Raw genomic sequence first — 15,406 nt, 5'->3', positions numbered from 1 at the left:
GCGACATTTATATATCACGATAGAATTTAAAAAACATATAAAATGAAAGTGCCACATAACTTTTTGAAAAGAAAAACTAAAAAAAAAACAAAAACAAAATACATTATGAATTTAAACGATTTTATATAGTCGAATGATACAGCCTATAAGTTTTAATAGTTTAAGAAGTAATATGTAAGAGTATGGAGAATGTATTTTTCCCAAAAAAAAAAAATACCAACAAAATCCTTTTCTTTGGAAATTGAAAACAGCAGGAGTACATGCGTGGGGGAGTTTTAAAAAACCAGAAAATCATAGTGAAGGTTTCTTCATCATCTAATTAAGCAAAGTGACATTCTCCTTTAGGCTTTGCTAGTCTTCTAGAGGTTCATTGAATAGCACATGCAAATTTATCAGTTTCTGTTTCAAAGATCGCTGCAGATGTAACAGCTCTTTAGCAGCCATGCTCGCTCGTAAGGAATGTTTATTACAGTTGAATTTATATATTCAAGTTACAAAGAGAACAGCAGCATAAGATCATTAACATAACAAGTCTAAAATTCTGGGGTTTAAGACCCATGGTTCCCGTAATTCTTCAAGTTTGAACCTGCTTGTTTGGGTATTCCCTTGCTCCAAATATTGTGGATCCGACTCTCACATTTGTACTGCCCATTTCAATCTGCAAAACCATCAAGTTTCTAATTATAAGCAAAATCTCTCAACTAAATCTTTTCCTCTGATAGTACAGTCTGCGCAAATGATGATAAACATAAGAGGCAACTCCAAGTAATGGTGCAACCTGAGTTAAAATTCTCACTTGTACTCTTTATAGAGTTTTAACACCATTTCTTTCAGAAAAATGATAAATGATGCAACAGGCTAACACGGTAGCAGTAGTGTTTGAGTTCAAGTTTATGTTTTCTTAGTCCTATTCTGTGAAGAATAGCATAATTCCATGGTATTTTAAACTCTTATCCCTAAAATATAGGATATCAGAACACAAAAAACAAAGAATCAGAAATCTATCATTATAGCGAAAAAAATGTATGAAAAAGAGCAGCAAAGTCTTTACAGCTTGCTCAAAGTCCGCAGACATTCCCATTGAAAGCTCGCATTGCTCTTCAGGAATGTCAAGTGCTTTGCAAACCTCAGTTCTGCAGTTTGATAATGTCTGAAGAAACAGATAAGTTCAAAAAATTAAAGGAGCACAAGGAAAAAAGACTTGATTCCATGTATGCTTGCAGGGAGTGTCACCTTAAAGTTTTCTGGGGTCGATGAATAATCGAGCATACCAATTGTCATTAGCCCACAGAACTCAAGGTTTGGGCAGCTCAGACTAACATGCTTTACAAGTTCCACACACCCAGAGGGCTCAACACCAAATTTTGCTGCAAGAAAATCACAGATGAAAATGGCACACGAATCAATAAGATTATTCTATAAATGCCTAGGATAATAACTACCACTTGTTAGGGACGAAATTATCTAGCTGAGAAACTGAATGAATCTCCTGCGCCTGTAAATTCAAGATTGATTCTTCAACCTAGTTTCTCAACATAGAGTCCCAGAGTTGCTCAGAATGTAGTGCAGATGGTAAACCAACACGCCCCTCAAGCATATCTTGAACCAAAACTAGGTAAGGGTGACTAAGATTATCAGTTGGTACAATTCTTCAGGTCTGCCACATCCATATGATGGTTGCCAATTTAATGGGAAGAAAGAAGTTACATGTGTTATACATTCTGTGCGTGAGCTGTCATTCATGCGGTGTCGAGGACCCGCAACTCTCAAAAGGGCCACCAACCACCCAAATCACCGCAGCAAACCCATGGAGCCGACTATTTGGGTAAGTGCAATACAATCCATTCAAAACACATATACAGAACTTTGCATGATTTCGTAATACAATAATACATAAACTAGAAGTCTCACAAACTGAATTTTTATATAACCTCTACGAACAAGGGGCAAATGCTAAAAAACAAATGAGACGCATCTATAGTCAAAACAGCAAGTAAAAACTTAGATGGGAGTGAGTGAAGAATGTAAATGACCACCACAAGGTGGACAAAAGGGACACACATGAAAAACGAATCACAAACCTAAAATAACCAATTTACCCAAATGCTGATTGATACTATGATTTACAAATACAATGTTTTACAACATGGCCAGATAAGTTGTTCTAGCATGTTGTTATACCGTTCAAGCAGCCAAAAAGATCACAGGACTTTGGAACTTACGTCAGACAAGCCAAATCAGTAAAAAGGACAGGTAGATTTATCATAGATTGCAGATAACAAATAGAAAATGAATCAAATCTAAGTAATGCCATGGAGTCAGTGAACCAACTTACATGTTTCTCCGCTAGTATTTACTTGGACCAAGACCTTCAAAGGCTTTCTCCCAATGCTTGCAACAGCACGATCAAGATGATTTGCAATCTGCAAAACAAATGAAGTGTAGAAAATCAGAAAGAAACAGACCAACATCAAGTAGAGCCAAAAGGATTTCTTTTAGATCAACTTTGTTGGTTTTCATCCTATTGAAAATGCTAGTATTGCACATGCTTAAAAGCCGAGCAGCTTCGCAAGCCATTTTTAGTGGAGACGCCTGATACCAAGCCTCGAATTCTTCGGGACAAAATATATTAGTTATATATCGGCGGTAGCATTTACATTTACCTTCACGTCATCTACACTCTCGACCATTGCAAGGCTTGGTACACCAGCTGCACAGTATTCGAAGATAATTAATGAACAATAACACATCGTTGCAGAAACGTTGCATTTGGATAGTTAGATATTCTGTGTGAATAGTAATAAAAAAGTAACGATATAATATTAAATTATAGTGAATAATAGTAAAAAGTATGTAAAAAATAATGATAAAATAATAAATAGTGAGATATCTTCTAAGTGCCCAAACTAGGCTAAGTCACATTGAAGAATATAAATCTTTAAATTGGGAAAAAGAAAATGACTCAGTTGCCCAGTGCGTCATAACAGAGAGAATAGTAAAATGCAAAATTAAAACAACATGGTAGGAAAAGAGGGTTCGCTTCCTTCTCACCCAAAACAACATGGTCTATTCTTAGTAACGTACCCAGAAGAGGCTTGGCCTTGTTGCTTTGCAAATTCCCAATGAAATGCCACTCGATATCGTCTGGAAGCTACAAATGACAAAAAAATACCTGAGTTAATAACTCTTATTATAAAAGGACCCAAAGAAAAAATAAAATTTTACAATTTTCATAATTTGGGACCTTTAAATAAACCAAAAGAATAATTCGTTCAGACATATATACTTGATACTCATGCTCTGTTTGGTTGCGGGCCAATTGCATATAATAAAAAAGAAAAGTAATAATCCCGCAGAGAAGAGAAAGAAAGAAAGGAAACGAACCTGAGGAGCTTTCTCGATGAGCTCTTGAACGTAATTTTCCCCGAAGCACCGATGCCCGGCATCGTAGACTTGGCGGATAAGAGAGACCGATTTGGTCTTGCTCACAGCCACCACTCGGACACGGTCGCACCCACGACCGGAGCGCTCAGCGGATAGATGGGCACGTCGAAGCACGGACCGTAAAGCTGCTGCGACGCCTTCCGTGGCGGCTGCGGAGGTGGCCATGTCAGAGTCGCACTGCAGAAGTACGGCTGCCCCTGTCTTCGCTCCAGATTGTTCACCAAGACTGTTTAGGGCCTTTAGGCCGGTCCGGATGTTCAGAATATATATCATTAGAAACATTTTAAACATAAACTCCCACGCCACACCATATGTAATTTAATTTTTTTATTTTCATATTTTATAAAATATAAAATAAAAAAATAAAAAAATATATTTTTTAAATAATATACAAAATATAGAACTTCTGTATAACGACTCATACCATTATAAATGCCAATGACTAATGGTAAGTAAAGTTTTTGTGCAATGTAGTTTGTTTGAAAAAAAAGTGACGGTGATTATTAAAAAAATAAATTTTTAATGTAGATTTTCGATTTACTATTATTTTATAAATAGAATATGTGAAAACTATACTCTATAATTATAAATATTATTTTTTAAATGTGAATATTAATAAAGTAATTTGAATTAAGATGATTAGATTATCTTCAATATCAATCACTTTTCTAAAGTCAAAATCATAAGAGAAGCAAGGTCCTCATAAGGTTTTATTGAGTGAGAAGCAAGGTCCATGGAAAGTTATATTGAGTTTTAAAAAAATAGAGATAAAAATTTGAATAAAAATATTATAAAATTAAAAATTATTTGAATATAATTTTTTAATATAATTTTTGTTTTGAAATTAAAAAAATTATATTTTTCTTGTGTTTTGTTCGAGAGTTTGTAAATATTGTAATAATTAGATAATAATTAAATGAACAAATTTAAAATTTAAAAGTATTATATTTAAGTGATGTTTAAAAATAAAACATTAAGAATATTTGGAAAGAGTTGGTGGTGTTACCAAACATACTCACTATGCATATTTGGCAAACATGAAAATTTCCACAAAATTTTTTATAACTTCATTCATAAATATCATTTAAATACAAACACTTTTTAATTTTTAATTTTTTAATTTTTTTCATCTAATCAATATATAATCATTACTCAAGTACAAAAAATAATACAATTTATAAAATTTTAAAACAAAAATAATATTAAGAAATTATAATACAATACAATATTAAAAAATAATATTAACTTTATCTGTTCATTTTCAAAAATTCCAATACAATACTTATTTTAAAATATATTTTTATTCAACTTTTTTTTCATTTTTAAAATCTAATAAAACATCTTCATTCAAATTATTTCACTATTATTTACAAAGTTTTAAGATTCTTTAAACCTAAATTCTCTCTTATACCCCGTTAGTTCTCTCTTAATTATATATTATTCATTATTTAATTTTGAAAGTGTTTTAAATCATGATAATATCTCTATAACTTATGTAATATTTAGAAAATGATTTATAAAAGTTTAGGATGTTATATAGATCTAGAATTCATATAAAATAATCAACTTTTTAACGATCAGTTTAATTTTATTCGGAAGACTTAATTTCATATTTTAAATTTATATATTTAACATTATTCATAATATTTAAATTCTATAATATTTAACGCAGATAATATCGTGACAGCCCGTCAGCCCGTACCCAAGCCGAGCTGATGTTGAATATGCTTGTAAATTTGTAATGGAATCCCAGTCCAGACCTTGGCCCAATTTGATCAATGCTTAGATGTCCTTCGGCTCATTCAAAGTTGCGTACCGAAGTATTCTCACGAAAAAATAACTCAACCATAAAATGTTTTTATTTTTCGTAATTTTATACGTAAGAAAAAAGACGATATTAATATACATATATAGTGTGCATTGTTTGAAATTCTCACAGAGAGCATTAAATATCACAGTTTTTATAAATGAGAAATATTTTAACTACAAAAAGATTCTACAAAAATAAATTTACAAACTGACGTGGTTTGATATGATACGTTAGATTGTAAAGTAGATCTAACGTAATATATGAAATCATGTTAATTTGTAAATTTATTTTTGTGTAATCTCTTTATTTATGTAGCATCTCTCTATCCTTTAATTTAGACAGAGAATTGAAGAAGATCAAACTCATTACACCATAGTTGATTACACTGCAATCTGACAAACAATATGTTTATGAGATGAATCTATGAAAATAGTGTTTGTTCAAGTTTGATCTATTTAAATTCAAAGCTCACTATGAATTTCAATATTGTGAGTCAAGATCTCATATTGCTGTTCAGAGAGCCTAGAACTCAGGGAAAGGTGTACATATTGCTGTTCAATTCTATTAACTGCCGAAGTTGATTGGACTTGATCCATCTATAAGTTTCCAAAGCTAGAGCAATTAAACCTAAAACTCCAAGTATTACCCCGTAAGCCCATCTCCATTTTTCAGCTTGACCTTCATCATTGACCCCCAGAAATATGTTTGTTATAATTAGTACAATCACTGCATACCCAAGAAAATGGTGGTATATCTCCCAGCACCTGCGATGTTCAGCTTCTTTCTTTGGTTGCCAGAAAATGGCAAGCATCTGAATGGCAGTGCTACAATGTTAACTCTGGGAAAAAAAAAAAAAAAAAACTACTAATTCTTGAGGCACTGTTCAGGAGGAGAGATTTGGACTCACTTGTATGGTTGTGCAGATAAATACAATGATACTCAGAACTCTTTGTGCTTTAGAGATGTGTAGCCTGAAAGTATTTTCAAGGCATATCCCAATCCCCCATCCGATTGTGCCCAGAGTATATCCAATTCCCTGAAACATTATGTGAAACGAGTACCATTCCTTCCATCTCATGGGAAAGTTCTTAAAGTACCTTGCAATCATTACCCCAATGGGGAGCATTGTTCCCCAACCTATAATGATTAAAACGCCATGAACCTGTCAAAAATTAGCTGAAGAAAATAAATCTACTGCATATATTGTCTCACATTGGATAAAGACTACTGAATTTGATCAATAGGGCAAATGGGATTTTAGGAAAGAAGTTAGCACTGATCTTACATTTTTGAGGTGGTGATGATGCCTGAAGTGATGAGGCTTCCATGATCTCAGGTTTATAGTCACTCCAGTACCATTAGAACTTTGTAGAGAAGTACTGGCATGCATCTGAAGCATTACATCTGCAACAATGGAGTCAATTCCTCTTTCTGTTTGTATGAGATCTGAGAGCCCCCCATTGCATGAAGAGGCTTGGGCAGTGATGGAATATTGGAGGGGGAACACCATACTGAGAATCATATAAATGCAATGGGAATTCATGCTCGATCTCTCTCAAGAATGTGTTTCAGATGGATTAACAATTTTCAGTAATAAAAATCTAAAATCTGAACATCAATTTTGGATATATATATATAACACACCAGCTAACAATTTATAACATCAATCAATGTTTTAAATGAATTCAACCATTTCCATTGCTTTCTTTCTAGTTGCACAGAAATTAGCAATGTTGTATGAAACTACCCAGTTATTCAGGATCCAACAAAGAGTACTTTGTTGGACATTGATTTCATGGCCTAACACTTTTGTTAAGTAGTACTTGGTTGTGAGGAATATGTGCTTTTCTTATTGAAATAGGTAACCTACTCTGAATTGCTTGAATAGCAATAAAACAATCTGATCATATTCTGATACTTGGAATAATCTTTTTTGGCCTTTTAAAAGCAAGTGTTAGGACCTTGTAGAGAACGAAATCTTGCTAGCTAGAGGCCCCAGAATTTAGAGGCAATCAGATGAGCCACCAGCTCTGCCGGACCCAGTTTTGGCAAAGGCTCTGCAAGCCTAGCCCATATTCTAGAGCTAAAGCTTCTATGCACTTTCCTTTGCTTGAAACAGGAAAAATGTGAATTACTAGCATTCCCAAGTAGCCAAAATTCATTTCGGGTTGAACTGGTCGTCTTTTTTACATTTACATTGTATTTGTGGATACAGAAAGGTTAACTTTCTTTACATGCAATCAAATGAATTCTTATTAAATGAAATTCAGCAATTGGCGAGTGTTTGTGGGACATGCAATTATGCATGAAGTCATCACTATATAGCTCGTGTTGGTGCATTTTGACATTAAACTGTGCAAGTAAATGAAATATTCATCATGATACTAATATGGTCGAGGGGTGTTGAACCGGATCTGGATTTTAAAAATCGGACAGTTATATGCATGGATAAGCTCGAAAAAAATCTGAGTGATAACTAGATATAAACCCGGGTATTGGGTTGTAACCGGATATCCGGATTTATTACCATTTTTTGCTTTTTAAAAAAAAAAATTAAAACCATGTTCCGGCTTTGCCTTTGTGTACCCAATTTCATGCACTTGATCATTTTTTCCAGCTTAACCTCTTGTTTTTTTCCATAAAAAAAATATTTTTCATTTTTAATAATATTTTATTAATTTTTATAAAATTAATTTTTATTTTATTCTATCACATTAGAAGATAAAAATAATAATAATAATTAGAATGATGACAAATAAAAAAACATTTTATATTCCATATGATATTTTTATTTTTTTCGAACTGCATAAGATATTAAGATTTGAAAACTTAGACTTAACATACAAATACGAGAGGAAAAAAAAGGTAAGATACACTATTTACATTTACTATAGCTTGCAACATGATATATATTTATATATATATATATATATATTTGTTAGGTAATTTTTGTTCTCGGTCTCTAAGTCGTTGTTATTAGTTGAAAAGACGAAACTTTGAAAACAGTAAATTATAAAACTATCTTAAAGAAGAATGAACAATGAACAGCTTAAATTTAGTAAATTACTAAGTAATAGAATTTGAGAATAAGCATGGCACGAAAGCATGAAGACTGAATTGCCCGTCACCCATGTGGATCCTACAAACCTCCAGCTTGTTGGTAAGGCTGAGGAAAAATTTTAAAATCTATAACTAATGTATAATAATATTTAATATTAATGTATTATGTATAAACACAAATATATAAATTTATAATAATATGTAATATTAATATATAATAACTAAAGTACAATAACGGATACTAATAATGTATAATAACATGTAATACTAATATATAAACAATAACATATAATACAATGTATAATAACATTAATTTGTACAATGATTTATTTTTTTAAAAAAATTGAAATCTGGAAGCCCAAATCAAATTAGTGAGAGTCCAAGATTGTCAAATTGAAATTTCAAATGGGCTAAGAAAAAAACCCAATAATAAATCCGACTCTGCTCTGACAAGTCGGAGTTGAAGGCTATGCAGATCGGAGTCAGATTCGACCTCTGACAAAGTCGGAGTTGGAGTTGGAGATAGGGCACTCTGACTCCGATATTGTCCGTGCTCAACCTTACTTGTTGGAACACTTCATTATCTTAAAAAATATTTTAATGGAGTTTTGAGAGAGAAGGGATAAATAGCTGAATATAATATTATAAAATTAAAATATTATTATAATATAATTTTTATATATAATTTTATTTTAAAACTTGAAAAAATTAAATTATTTTTAGTGTTTTCTTAAAATATGACCCGGTTACGGATAACGGCCAGTTACATAACCAGCTCCGTAACTAGTTTCATATTGGATCCGGGTTCATCTTATCCTCTCGGGTCCAATTCGTGTAAATAACTGACCAAATTCACCTGAATTTCTAGTTTCCAAAATGGATTGGAAAAAAATCCGATCCCGTTGCACACTCTATTACGGTGGGGGAAATAAAAAAAAAACGAGATCTCCACATGCATTAAGGGCAGGTTTGGTAACCAAAATAAAATATAAAATTTTCATCTCATCTCATCTCATCATTACACATTTTTTAAATCTCTATACAAAATATAATAAACAATTCAACTTTTTTAAATCCCAATACACCTTTTTCAAATCCCAAAACAATAATAATATTAAAACATAATATTTTAAATTTCAAAACAAAACATAAAATTCTTATTTCATCCCCCAAACCTATCCTTAACTCTATAGCTTCATGTGTTAATGGGCCTAACTTGGATATTCCTAGCCCATGATATTATAAGCGAGCCGAAGCCGAAACAACTTGCGAATAAGTAGAGGATGGGCTCGGGGTATCAATATTAACAGCCGACAGTCCCTCTCAGATATTGTGATCGGCCCACTATTTTAATTTTTATGAGTCAGCAAAATTCGTGGACTAGATCGAGTTGCTTTGATTTTCACTGCAAAATTGCCGAACCTCCCCGCCGGATGACTTGGACTCCCAGCTGGCAGAGCAGCAGATCCCTCGCCTCCAAGTCAAAAACTCTCGTCAAAAAGAGACGTGCAATGCAAATCCGCATGTTGTTATTGCAAAACTGTTAACTTTTGAGTGCTTTTGTAACTAATTCGAATTCTAGCTATGATCAATTTTAAAGAGAAATGATATTTATAATTGTGAATATATAAATACCGTGTAATCATTTAAAAAAAAAAAAATATGAGACTTACATAAAAATAAATTAATTTTTTAATAATAGACCCAACTATTTTTTAAAATAATTATACAGCACTTACGTCCTCCACGATTATACGTAATATTACTCGTTCATCAAAAGCCTTACCATTAGTTATCCACGTGGGCTATAGGCTTTGCCTTCGTCATGCATGTAAACGTAGCCTCCGTACAAAAAAATCCCTTAAATTTATGAAGGATGAAGGTATGAGAGAAATTAATATATGAAATAAATTTTATAGAATTATTATATTTTCAAGTTGAAGTGTAAAGTACACAACTTACATTACTTAAATTATAAAATTTGATTAGTAATATTTAAATATTAAAATTTATATTTCAAATCAAATTATAACTCATAAGCACTTTAATAAGTCATGTGTTCTAAAAGAAAATATGTATGTAATAAGGGGTGATATTTCGTTTTATATTAATTTAAACGATTTGAAATATATTATCAGGTGTGAAACAGTAAAGATTTATTTGGTCTTTTTAATTGTTATTACTATGATCTGATACATCATGTATTTGCTCTTAAAGAAAATAATTAATTTCAGTTGCAAGTTGGAGATCAGAGATGAAATAAATTAGGATGCTAGATAGAGGAGATCATCAGAAGTGATCATATATGCATGGGTGGCCGGGACTCCAAACAGTTGGCTATATATGCAAGTTTTATAAGTTAAATGCTCGACTACTAATTTTTACTTTATTTTAGTATATCTTAGATTCATGTTAACTAGGCTGTTGTTCATTAATATGTATATATGCTGCATGCCCAATATGATGTGGAAATGAGCGAGAAATTAACACCATTAGTGACGCTTCAAGGGAGGTCCAAGTCACATATTTAAGAATTACCTATATTTTAAATGTACTTGTCAACAATACAATTAATTAGAATTTCATCGAAATCATTATAAAAAATAAAAATTTTTTATTCTCAAACATGAATACGGGATCTTATATACCACTTATCTTTATTACTTAATATAGAATATCACATAAAGTGTTTGCCAAAACTCTTTAAAAAACATAGTTTTTTTTAAAAAAAAAAAAATAGTTTACTTTCTTTTACATGTTCAAGGCGATGCGGTAACCCTCACGTACAAGCAAAGCTTTACAAAAATATATTTTCAAAAAGAAAAAATACTTAAATCATAGAAAAATAAATTTATAAATTGATATGATTTGATGTGATACGTTAGATTATAAAATTATTTTTATTATAAAATAAATTTTATAAATTTTATAAAATCACATCAATTTATAAATTTATTTTATATAACCTCTTTTTATATATATAGCAATTCTATTCACGTTATATATAATTCTTCTGGTAACAGCTCTGATAGGGCGGGGTCACCAAACTTTATGGTCAAAGCAATACTGTAGTATTTTAAAAAATAAAGCCGCCACAGCTGCTTCCGAAATCTTTTGTCTATATATTGACCGCCCTGCATGGCTGCATGTGGCTTAACAATTACATGGATTCGACGTGTGTTTTATTGTCTATATAGCTGTGTACAAATTTCCATTTGCTTCTGTTAAAATTAATTTAACGCTAAATTAACATTCTATATAATTATCTGTCTTAAATATTTTTTTTTATAATTAAAACATAAATGAACGTCGTACATAATATGTAAATCTCATAATATTTAATATTAAAACTGTATACGAATAATAATAAATATTAAAATTAGGTCTAAAATCTATATCTATCTGATCAGTTAATTAAATTGTGAAAAATATATATAAATGCAATTAATATAGGGGAACATGATCCGTTTATAATCTAGCCCAACTTCGTTACATATTGACAAGTTAATTTAGGCGCCGTAACAACTACAATTTTAAATATTTAAAGAAGATTTGTTGGGAATTAAAGTGAGAATATTTGGTTAAATTAAGATCATATATATAGTCAATGCTGAGAATCGTATTATTTTTTAAATATTAAAGAAAATTAAGGTCAAAATATATATATACTCCATGGAATTAAGTGCTTCTGTACCGGTTTTTCTGATTATTATGTGGATGGAATAATAATAATATTGCTCGGAACGTACTTAATCTTAAACTAATTTTGACCTTTATCTATATATAGTTCTCATGTTGGCTACATAATAATTAATTTGCAATTAATATAAGAACATGTATCCCTTCTGCCCGTACGGAGAATGATTAATTTACAACTCGTCTTTTATAATTCTATATTAAATTAATGGTAATTTGGAACCGTTAAAACTTCGCTATAAGAAAATTATTTATTTGCGATCAGTTAATTCCAGCGAAATGATTATTTACAACTAAAAATAATTGTGAATAGTCTTTTAATTACAATAAATTAATCACAAAAGTTCATTTTTCTTGTAATGCTTATTTTTAATGAAGTGAAATGTTTATATCAATTGATTGTAAGATAAATTGTAAAACAATTATAAAAAAGTTATATATATAGGCGTATTACTACCAGCATTATCGATCTCTCATTTATTTATATTTCAATTCTATTAAAATTAGACCAAGCCAAGTCTATATTTCCTGATATTATGTAAAATTACAATTTACTCTAAAATTTTAATTTAATCAAAAAATAGATTTTATTATTTATATTATATTATTAACATATATCCTATGCGTAATGCAACCATTAGCCCCACAGTCACATTCCTACATGCAAAATGTAAGTACCTTCATGGAAGCATATTAATGTACTCACACACAACGTGCCTCAGCCTGCGTATATGTGAAAATGTATATTCTTATTATATGTAATATATTAAAGGTAGTCCGTCAATCATGGGAAGTAATTACGTAGCAATGATGATTTGCTTCTCTCGTGTCTTTTTCCAGCTTGCAGGTTGGTGGGATATGACTTATTGAGACATGATACACACGACACATCTCAACAAAAATAGGTATTTATAATAAATTATTTATAATAAGAATAATTATTTATAATGAAAATAGATTCATTTTAATAAAAATAATTTATTTTTAAAAAAGATAATTAATTATAAATAAACAGTTTTTTTTTTTTATATATAGTGAACAGACGTTTTAGAAGAAATCAAATTCGTACAAGATCTTGACATCGGCCAGCTTGATGCTTTTGATCTTATCATGAATTGTAATAGTAAATAGTCAATCGTACCTACATTAATTAAAATAATATATATTATGATATATTTATAATATATTAATTAAAAAGACTCTTAATTAGCTAGCGAAGTGCTTGCATGTGAAAGTGAAACGGGTTTTTTTTTTGTCTGCAGAAACAAGGGGGGCAGGAAACTTGCTTTTTCTCTCGTGGCTTTGAACAAGAAAAATGAAAAACTCAACTGATCAGGCAAGACTGGCGTGCGTTGCCAATCAGGTCGCACGTACGACTTTGGCATACCGTGGAAAATAAATCATGGATGGGACTACTCCGGTCCGGGGCTTCTTACTTTTTTTAACCGAATCATGATCCGTACAATTTTAATGTGATTTTATTTCATTTCTTCTTATTTTTAAATATAAAATTTTCAAATTAATCGTTATAATTTTTTTAAATTAATCATTCCAATTTAAAAAATTTTATTTATAATTTTTAAATAAGAACTGTATGTACAAACTTTTTATTAAATAAAAAAAACATCATTTTGATAAGTATATTATTATAATTTTAAAAAAATTTAAAGATAAAATTAACTAGACTTGCACATATAATTCTTAAATAAGAACTATACGTAATATTGCTCTATTATAAAACTATATTATTACAATATTTTAATTTTATAATATTTTTTATTATATTTTTTATCTCTCATTTCTCAAAATCTAAAAAAAGCTCAACTCAAAATTAAAATATCTCACTATTATTCAAAAACTATCTTGCTATTGTTCATAAAATTTTAATCTTATCCCACTCCCCAAACAAGCCTAAAAATCAGTGTTTTACTTTCTAGTAATGATGGATTGAACCCAGTTTGTAACAGATCCATGCATGGTTACAGTACATGTATGTAATGAGCAATATTACGTACAATTCTTATTTAGAGACTATAATATAAATTTAAGTAATTTTATTTTTAAAATTACAAAAATATCTCTATTAAAATAATATTTTTTCTCATTTAATAAATGACCTAAATATACAGTCACCAAATGAGAATTGCAAATAAAATTTTTCATATGTAATATACCAAATCACACACATACACACACATATATATATATATATATGAGAAATGCTATGCATCAGCTACTATTTACTTTTACACATTCATATTTATAGTTTTTTTTATAGGGTGTAGGATTTTTTTATAGGATGTGGAATGTTTTTCATGAGTAATTGTACTCATCATTTCAATTCTCATATTTTTTTTATTATTTTATGATCTAGTATTAGATAATTAAAAATTATTTATTTTATTTTATTTATAAATTTATTATCTAATATTATATATTATAAGATGATAAAAATATAATAAAAAATTAATAATGAATAGAATTTTTCAGATAATATTGAACCCCGATCGATGGAGCTCTAATTTTCAAGCTAGCCATGCAGATCTAATGACGTGTGGCTAGCTAGCTTATTATTAGTACCATTGCTAGCACTATGGAAACCGAAGAAAATCAATCCAATGCTCCGGCGGCCACGCCGGCCAGCTCGTTGAATTAATGCTCGTAAATTAAGGACATTCACAGGATCCTGATCAAGTACGTACCTAACCGCCTGTACCTCATATCTGATTTCTGCTTCTTCTCCACTATCACCTAATTTTTAGTTTAATATTTCTTCAGAAGCCTAACGTTCGTTTACTTGAATCTCATGCATGTGGCCGTTGAATTAGACCACCCCACTATCAGTAAACGGTAATAGAAAATAGAATATTTTACACTTTTTCCAACCCAACACGTCGCCTTTTTCGGCCAGCTTCAATCTTCTCTATAAATACCTCTTTCGCTCCCTCCATTATTTCCCATCCAAAGCATATTTATTAATTTCTCTTCTTCTTCTTTTCTTCATTCACATTAATTAGTTCATTCAGATTGAAATTCTCTATTCCTTTCTTAGCAAGCACGTACACATACCCACGAAACATGAAGTCTCTAAAGACATGCTTAGTGCTGGCCATTCTTATGGCATTGGCCGCTATTTCTCTTTCAGCCATACAATCTCGCGATGAATTGTCCCTTGAGGAAGACAATGAAACTACTTATAATGATGAAACTTCTGATGATCTTTCTCCGGCTGAAACTGGCCAAGAACCAACTTCTCTTCGAGGGTCCATCCGCTTTCTGTCTCAGATCAAACCCCGGGTCCCTATGACATGCGACAAGTACCCTAGGGTTTGTCATGTCAAGGGCAGCACGGGGCCGGATTGCTGCAAGAAGAAATGCGTTAATGTGATGACAGAC

General features: G+C 30.8%; 3 protein-coding genes across 4 annotated transcripts in view; 1 reads left to right on the top strand and 2 right to left on the bottom strand.

Annotated features, from left to right (window-relative positions):
• Positions 1 to 311: 311 nt before the first annotated feature.
• Positions 312 to 3,723, bottom strand: LOC109019548 (pyridoxal phosphate homeostasis protein-like). The gene is made up of 7 exons (XM_019001848.2): positions 3,385 to 3,723; positions 3,085 to 3,151; positions 2,664 to 2,710; positions 2,336 to 2,423; positions 1,234 to 1,367; positions 1,052 to 1,150; positions 312 to 658 (listed from the first exon to the last, which is right to left on the bottom strand). The coding sequence occupies exons 1-7, from the start codon at positions 3,715 to 3,717 to the stop codon at positions 575 to 577; spliced, it is 852 nt and encodes a 283-aa protein (XP_018857393.2). The 5' UTR covers positions 3,718 to 3,723; the 3' UTR covers positions 312 to 574.
• Positions 3,724 to 5,645: 1,922 nt separating this feature from the next.
• LOC109022100 (cytochrome b561 and DOMON domain-containing protein At5g47530-like) lies at positions 5,646 to 7,009 on the bottom strand. Of its 2 annotated transcripts, none has more exons than XM_035688348.1 (3): positions 6,540 to 7,009; positions 6,162 to 6,416; positions 5,646 to 6,065 (listed from the first exon to the last, which is right to left on the bottom strand). In XM_035688348.1, the coding sequence occupies exons 1-3, from the start codon at positions 6,795 to 6,797 to the stop codon at positions 5,784 to 5,786; spliced, it is 795 nt and encodes a 264-aa protein (XP_035544241.1). In that variant the 5' UTR covers positions 6,798 to 7,009; the 3' UTR covers positions 5,646 to 5,783. The 2 variants fall into 2 exon arrangements, with proteins under 2 accessions (XP_035544241.1, XP_035544242.1); XM_035688349.1 differs by having other exon boundaries at positions 6,162 to 6,391.
• A 7,966-nt stretch (positions 7,010 to 14,975) lies between these two features.
• The window catches only part of LOC108979225 (stigma-specific STIG1-like protein 1), an 840-nt gene continuing 409 nt past the window's right edge, over positions 14,976 to 15,406 (top strand). The window contains exon 1 of the mRNA XM_018949854.2: positions 14,976 to 15,406. This exon is cut by the window's right edge and continues 409 nt beyond it. Within this exon, the coding sequence (XP_018805399.1) occupies positions 15,089 to 15,406 (318 nt within the window). The 5' untranslated portion in view covers positions 14,976 to 15,088.

This window comes from Juglans regia, chromosome 3 (assembly GCF_001411555.2).
Source record: "Juglans regia cultivar Chandler chromosome 3, Walnut 2.0, whole genome shotgun sequence".
Lineage (NCBI taxonomy): Eukaryota > Viridiplantae > Streptophyta > Magnoliopsida > Fagales > Juglandaceae > Juglans > Juglans regia.
The sequence above is the reverse complement of the archived record's forward strand: the minus strand, read 5'-3'. Positions and strand labels throughout refer to the sequence as shown.

What these genes read in the sequence shown, in the direction of transcription:
- LOC109019548 (XM_019001848.2), bottom strand. Translation starts at nt 3,717, where the DNA reads ATGATATATATTCTGAACATCCGGACCGGCCTAAAGGCCCTAAACAGT. An exon ending in TCATCGAGAAAGCTCCTCAG is followed by an intron (nt 3,152 to 3,384) that starts GTTCGTTTCCTT and finishes TGTCATTTGTAG; the next exon opens with CTTCCAGACGATATCGAGTG. An exon ending in CTGCGGACTTTGAGCAAGCT is followed by an intron (nt 659 to 1,051) that starts GTAAAGACTTTG and finishes ATGGTTTTGCAG; the next exon opens with ATTGAAATGGGCAGTACAAA.
- LOC109022100 (XM_035688348.1), bottom strand. Translation starts at nt 6,797, where the DNA reads ATGAATTCCCATTGCATTTATATGATTCTCAGTATGGTGTTCCCCCTC. An exon ending in ATCATCACCACCTCAAAAAT is followed by an intron (nt 6,417 to 6,539) that starts GTAAGATCAGTG and finishes AATTTTTGACAG; the next exon opens with GTTCATGGCGTTTTAATCAT. An exon ending in TTATCTGCACAACCATACAA is followed by an intron (nt 6,066 to 6,161) that starts GTGAGTCCAAAT and finishes ACTGCCATTCAG; the next exon opens with ATGCTTGCCATTTTCTGGCA.